This window comes from Pituophis catenifer, unplaced genomic scaffold (assembly GCF_029215685.1).
Source record: "Pituophis catenifer annectens isolate HBS135680 unplaced genomic scaffold, rPitCat1.0.hap2 SCAF_2, whole genome shotgun sequence".
In the NCBI taxonomy this organism is placed as follows: domain Eukaryota; kingdom Metazoa; phylum Chordata; class Lepidosauria; order Squamata; family Colubridae; genus Pituophis; species Pituophis catenifer.
In genome coordinates, this window is record NW_027256882.1 from 202318479 (window position 1) to 202324822 (window position 6344).

At 48.1% G+C, this 6344-nt stretch overlaps 1 protein-coding gene across 1 annotated transcript; it reads left to right on the plus strand.

The window, feature by feature from the left end:
- Positions 1–2506: 2506 nt before the first annotated feature.
- LOC139311118 (transcription factor Jun-like) lies at positions 2507–3799 on the plus strand. Its single transcript, XM_070935460.1, has one exon. The coding sequence runs from the start codon at positions 2507–2509 to the stop codon at positions 3797–3799; it is 1293 nt and encodes a 430-aa protein (XP_070791561.1).
- The last annotated feature ends 2545 nt before the right edge of the window (positions 3800–6344 follow it).

A 6344-nucleotide genomic window follows, 5' to 3' on the forward strand; every position in this document is an offset into this window, starting at 1 on the left:
GTTGTGGGGATCTGGATGGAGAAGAACCCATCCAGCTTAACCCTAGCAAGACTGAATGGCACTTTTTGTTTTTGTCTATCTTAAAAATTTTGTGGGATGTTTTTGGCTTAATGGCAGAAATGCCTCTTTATCAACACGTAAACATAACTTATGGCTGCCTCAGGCATGGTTTGAAGTTAAGATAAAAGCAACAATGTGCAGGCAAAAAACAGAGTTGCCATATAATGTTTGTCTAGGGATGTCAAACTCAAGGCCAGGGGCCAGATCTGGCCCATGGGGTGCTTAGATCTGGTCCGTGGGGCCGTCCTGGAAACAGTGAAGGACTGGCCCACAGTGCCTCTGCCAACAAAAAGCTCAGGAGAGCTGCGTGCGGCCCTCTCGAGCCCCGTTTTCGCTGGCAGAGGGTTGCAGGAGGCCATTACATCCAAAACGGAGCTTGGAAACTTGTTTTCGCTGGCAGAGTGCTCGGGTCACCACAAGCACCCCCAACACGAGTGACATTGAGCTGGCCACGCCCACCCCAACCACACCCACCCTGGCCCCCCAAGGTCAAATACAATCCTGATGCGGCCCTCAACGAAATAGAGTTTGATAACCCTGGTCTAGTGCTTATATGCACCTTGGGAAAAGCTCATTGGCAACACCTCCTTGCTGAACACAGGTAGTCCTTGACTTACAACAGTTCATTTAGTGACCATTCAAAATTATAACAGCCCTGAAAAAAGTGACATGACAATTTTTCACTTATGACTGTTGCAGCATCCCCATGGTCACATGGTTAAAATTCAGGCGCTTGGCCACTGGTTCATATTTATGACTGTTGCAGTGTCACGGGGTCATGTGATCCTTCTTTGTGACCTTCTGACAAGCAAAGTCAATGGGGAAGCAGATTTACTTAATAACCATGTCACTAACTTTAACAACCTCACTGTGGCAAGGGTGGTAAAATGGGGCAAAAATCACTTAACAAATGTCTCGCTTAGCAACAGAAATCTTGGGTTCAATTGTGGTTGTAAGTCAAGTACTACCTGTATAAGTAGCCTAGTTTCTATTTCCCCCACTGCATTTTCTTTCTAGTGGCTCTGTATTTGTAAAGGGAAAGGTCCTTTCTTTACAAAGAGGAAAAGCAATTTCTCGAAGTGAGGATGAAAGCAGGAAGGCCCTTAGGACGAAGATTAGGGTCACTCTGTTCTTTTTTTCAGGCTGGACTAAGCCATAGCAGCTTGGCCATGACGATCTACTACAGGTAGTCCTCGACTTATGACCACGATTGAGCTCAACATTTCTATTGTTGAGACGTGTGTTAAGTGAGTTTTGCCCCGTTTTATGACCTTTTTTGCCACAGTTGTTAAGTGAATCACTGCAGTGGATAAGTTAGTACCCTGGTTGTTAAGTGAATCTGGCTTCCCCATTCACTTTGCTTGTCAGGTCGCAAACATGGCCTTGGGACACTGTGATGCAGTGGTGGGTTGCCCCCGGTTTGCGCTGGTTCTACAGAATCAGTAGTAAAACCGGTGGGAGGTTCTGCCCACCGACTCCAATGTCATCAAAATGAGCTTGCGCAGAAGAGCGCACGCGTGCACGACCCCGTTGCGAACCGGTAGTAAAGGTATGTAGAACTCACCCCTGCTGTGATGGTCATAAATACAAATCAGTTGCCAAACATCTGAATTTTGATCTCATGATCATGGGGATGCTGCAATGGTCATAACGGTGAAAAAGTCACATTTTTCACTTCCCTTTGAACAGTCACTAACCAAACTGTTGTAAGTCGAGGACTACCTGTAGTTACCCGCAATTTCACTTCGCCCATTTATCGGCTCGTCCATCAGACTGCCGTTGTGTGAGAAAGTTTGGGGGTGGGGGGAGCGAGGGGGAGGAAACAGGCACCTTTCTGCTCCTGGTTTTGAGGAGAATCCGGTAGCCCGCGCGAAATAGCCGGAACCCCAGGCGTCCCCGCCGCAGTGCAACGTCGGAGAGCAATAAAAAGTTTCGCGGCGAGATTTCGCTTTGATTTCTCTTATCCGCCTTCGGGCTGATCTCAACGCGAAGCCCCGTTTTATTCGGGAAGAAGGGAGAGAGGAGAGCAAGGGAGGAAGACGGAACCAGGCGACGCGGCTCCGTCGCTCCGCCCTCCGCTGCCGAGCCGAGAGGGCCGCGTGTGGCCGCCGCAGCCACAGCCAAGAAAGGCGGAGTAGCGGGAGCTGCTACTAGGGCGAGGCATTTTGACATCAGTTCCTCTGGTTGCAAGGGGGGGGGGGGGAAAGAGTTTTCTCCCCCTTTAAAAGCCGCAAGTCGAAAGCGCCGAGCCCCGGGCGGGCTGCCTCAGGGGCGGAAGATGGAGCGCCGGCGCCAGGCGTGAAAAACTCGCTGCAGCCTTTCGCCGCGCTGGGAAGCGGAGCTCGCGGCCGGGACCTCAACGTTTCCTCTTTCTGGAAGCCAGACAGAGCTGGGGACTGGCGGCGGCGGCCGTGGCCACTCCAAACCCGCCGCCGTCCCGCCCAGCATGAGCAGCGTCGGCGGGCGCACGGGCGCCCGCGTGGCTGTGAAGATGGAGGTGGCACCTTACTACGGCGAAGAAGGTTTGGAGCTGCTCCCGGACTTCGTGCAGCTGCCGGGCTTCGGTGGCGGGCCCGGACCCGGAGGACCGACGGGACTTGAACCGCCTGAGGAAAGCGGGGTGGTTCAACAACGCAAGTTGCTTCTCGTAGGGAAGCCGCCGCCGCCGCCGCCTCCTCCTCCTCCTCGGGATTTGGGGGCGGCCTCCTCGGGTAATGCCACCTTGCCCCCGGCCGGGCCGTTCTTGCGCCCCCGCGGCGGCACCAGCAGCGCCGTGCACCGCCTCATTCAGGAGACCACCGTCGGCGCCGGCCCTGAGGTGGGCCCAGCCGTTTTGCAGCCTTTGCTGAAGCTGCCGGCGGCCGCCGACTTGGAACAATTGCTGATCCAAGCGGGGAGCCCGGGCCTCGCCGGCCCCTCCAGCCCCACCGGCGGAGGGGCCTCGGTGGCGACGGCCGGCGGGGCGCCTTTCTTGTACCGCTCTCCTCAATCCTCGGCTCCGCCGCAGGCGGTGACGCAGGAACAGGAGGGCTTCGCCGACGGCTTCGTGAAAGCTCTGGCCGATTTGCACAAACAGAACCAGTTGCTCGGAGTGTCCCCGGCGCCTCTCTCGCCTACCCAGCACCCGGGAGGGCCCTGCTGTCCGACGTCCAGGCAGGATCCCCCCGCCGTCTACACCACCTTAGGCAACTTCAACCCGGCCAGCCCATCGGCCGGCGGCGCTTTTTTCAATCCCCAGACTGTGGCTCGTTTGCCCGCGCCCGGCTCGACCGGCAGGGCTTTGGAAGAGCCGCAGACTGTGCCGGAAGCGCCTGTAATAGTGTCAGCTCCGCCGCCGCCGCCTCCTCTTTCGGGGCTTTCGTCCGGGGAGTCTCCTCCGCCGCCTTCCTCCTTATCCCCGCTGGACGCAGAGAGCCAAGAGCGCCTGAAAGCCGAGCGCAAAAGACTGCGCAACCGGATCGCGGCTTCCAAGTGCCGCCGGCGCAAGCTGGAGCGCATCGCCCGCTTGGAGGAGAAAGTCAAAGCGCTCAAAGGCCAAAACGCCGAGTTGGCCGCCACCGCCAGTCTCCTCCGCGCCCAGGTCACCCAGCTGCAAGGTCGAGTCCGGAGCCACCTCTCCAGTGGCTGTCACATCAACGCCAATGCCGCCGCAGCAGCAGCCCCCGCGCAGACCTTGGCAGTGGGTGGTCAGCCCCCCGGCAGGGAGGCACCCACAGAGCCGGAGACCAGTGCTTGCTGAAAGCGTGTGATCCCTCCCCGAACAAGGAGAGACCCATCCTGTGCCCAACTTTGCCATGCATGCATGGCAGAAAGGGGATTAAACCTTGATCATCATGGTCTTGGGAAGGGCCATGGAAGCCCTGCCTTCCGTTTTCACATCCTTTGGCTTCTGCAGAGTTCCTCATTCATCTGAAAAGCTGAAGTAGACAAGGAAAGGTTCCGCTTCTGCGAGACCATGCAGGTATCTTAACCGGTTTCTAATAAAAGTCGAAGAGCCAGAGAAGAACTTGGTGTAATGGCAGAGAGAGAAATATGCTGCAAAGAATATCCCATGGAGAGTGTAGGACTTCACAGTGTTAGCCTTTCTAGAAACAACTTCTTAAAAATAACAACTGTCATCCTTAACTAAAGGTTGGCAGTTTCAAGCATCTCCAGCAACTAGGAGGTTTCCTGCCAGCCACCTAAGTAATGAAAGTAATACTGAAATTGGTAATAACCAGCTGGAAGTAATGCTGTTGTGTTCTTTCCAAGAGCACCAAACAAATGCAGAACCCTTCAGAGGGAAAGAGGAAAATGTCAAGCTTCTCCAGTTGAAGCCCCTCTGACCACCTTCAGCCTGTGAAGAAGTTTGGGGCTGGGTTCTTTCTTGGTCTTCTGAAAGTTCCAGCTTATTTTTCTAGCTTTCTTGCCCTGCTTAAAATGAAGAACCAGAGCTTTGCTGACTAGATGTAAAAATATGTCTTGTTGCTGGAAATCCAAAAGTCTCTTCAAAGATCATGCCTGTGGACAAAAGTTATCTTTGTGGAAGACTTTTATATGTTCTAAAGATTCTTAAATTTTATTTTTATTCTGTGGTTGAAGGTCACTGAGTGTAACATGTATTAGCATTTCTGCAAAAAGAAAGAAAAAAGTTACCAGGGATGGTTAAAAACACTCCAGTATGTTTTGCTGAAGGTGTATTTACAGCTTTCTAATGAACAGTGTGGATTTTCTAAGATGGGATATTAAGGGAATAGTAATATGTTTGTATACCATGGATATTGCTAGTTATTTCAGTAGAGAAATCATATTTTTAAGAGAGAGCAGCTCTAGAATTCGGCAGTGGATAGAGTTGTGAAATGTTTTTCAACATTTAGAAGATTTGTGCAAAGTTAAGTGAATTTTGTGTACAGACTTATTCGTTATTTTCTTGCTGTAGAGGTTCTCTAGATTTGCTAAACGCTTGAGAGACACTAAATTTATATGTTTAGGAAGTACTATGGAGTATGTGGCTGGACAATTTTTCTTGATGAACAGAAGAAAGCAGTCACATAATTTGTCGCTATGAAAATGTTGACATTCAAGCTAATTTCACATTTTTGATCCTGGAGATTTAGCCTACTATGCCACATAAAATATTTATTTAAAAAGATTTTAAGAAAATGTTTTTCACCCTTAGATCTATGAGCTCTATATTATTTCTTGTGCCAGCACAAAGTTGGGGTATGGGTGCACTTATTTATTAAAACCATAGGATATCTGTTTATTTTTATAACATGCAAGGGGATAAAAGAAATCGTTTTGAAGAAAAATATCAAATGTTTTCTTTTTTACAGTAAACATTCCAGCTGTACTTGTTCTCGGTATGATCACAACTATAGTGCTATACAGAGAAAAAAATTGGATTTTTAAAAAAAAGATAAATCAGTTAATTCAACTATGTTTTGAATAATTCATGGAAAAAAATTAATAGAAATGTAGATAGCCATATATTTTTAGAAGAACTATGTATAAGCTATTTTACTTTATCCAAAATGTAAAAAATGTTGTTCTCAGGATGGGAGGTGGAAAGTAAATTTATAAGCTGAGTTTGAAAGGTTTATTGAGTTTTATTTTAAAATGGGATCAGAAATAAGCATTGTTTCTTGCTTGTTTTTTTAAGGGTTTTGATGGTTTTATTAGTATTTTGTCAATTTTATTAGTAACTCTGCCAAACTGTTTATCATAGATGACAGCCCTACCTACCAAAATATTTCATTGTATAAGTTCAGAGAATAGTTTTTACCCTTCTCCAAATGCAGTTTTTTTATGTCCTGTGATTTTATTTTCTGTTTCAGCTATAACTTTCCATGCAGTAAAAACCCTTGCCTAGATATTTACCTGGAAATAGTGTCAAAAAGATAGTAGGGCACAGTTGATTTTTCTTTCATGCAGCAGTATTGACATAACCTGCTTGATTGACAGGTTGATATTTATCCTAGGCTTAGATGGATACCTATGAGGGAGTCAGATTTTCAGAAAAAAATAGCAATTAAGAGCTTTTGACTTGGAATCCTATCACTGCAAGTGTTAAATAATCTATTTTGGCATTTTAGGAGTAGAGTGAAAACTAGTGATGGAAACCTACATTAATTTGATTAAACCATCTTGTACTGATTGACAAAGATACTTTAATAATATAGTCTTTAACTTTTCCCCCCATGTGATCATTTTTTTCTTGTTTGGAATGCAAATCTATACTAGTATTTTCACAGTCATCAGTATGAATAATTTTCTTTCCAATTTTGTTAACAGTTCAAAATCAG

What these genes read in the sequence shown, in the direction of transcription:
- LOC139311118 (XM_070935460.1), top strand. Translation starts at nt 2,507, where the DNA reads ATGAGCAGCGTCGGCGGGCGCACGGGCGCCCGCGTGGCTGTGAAGATG.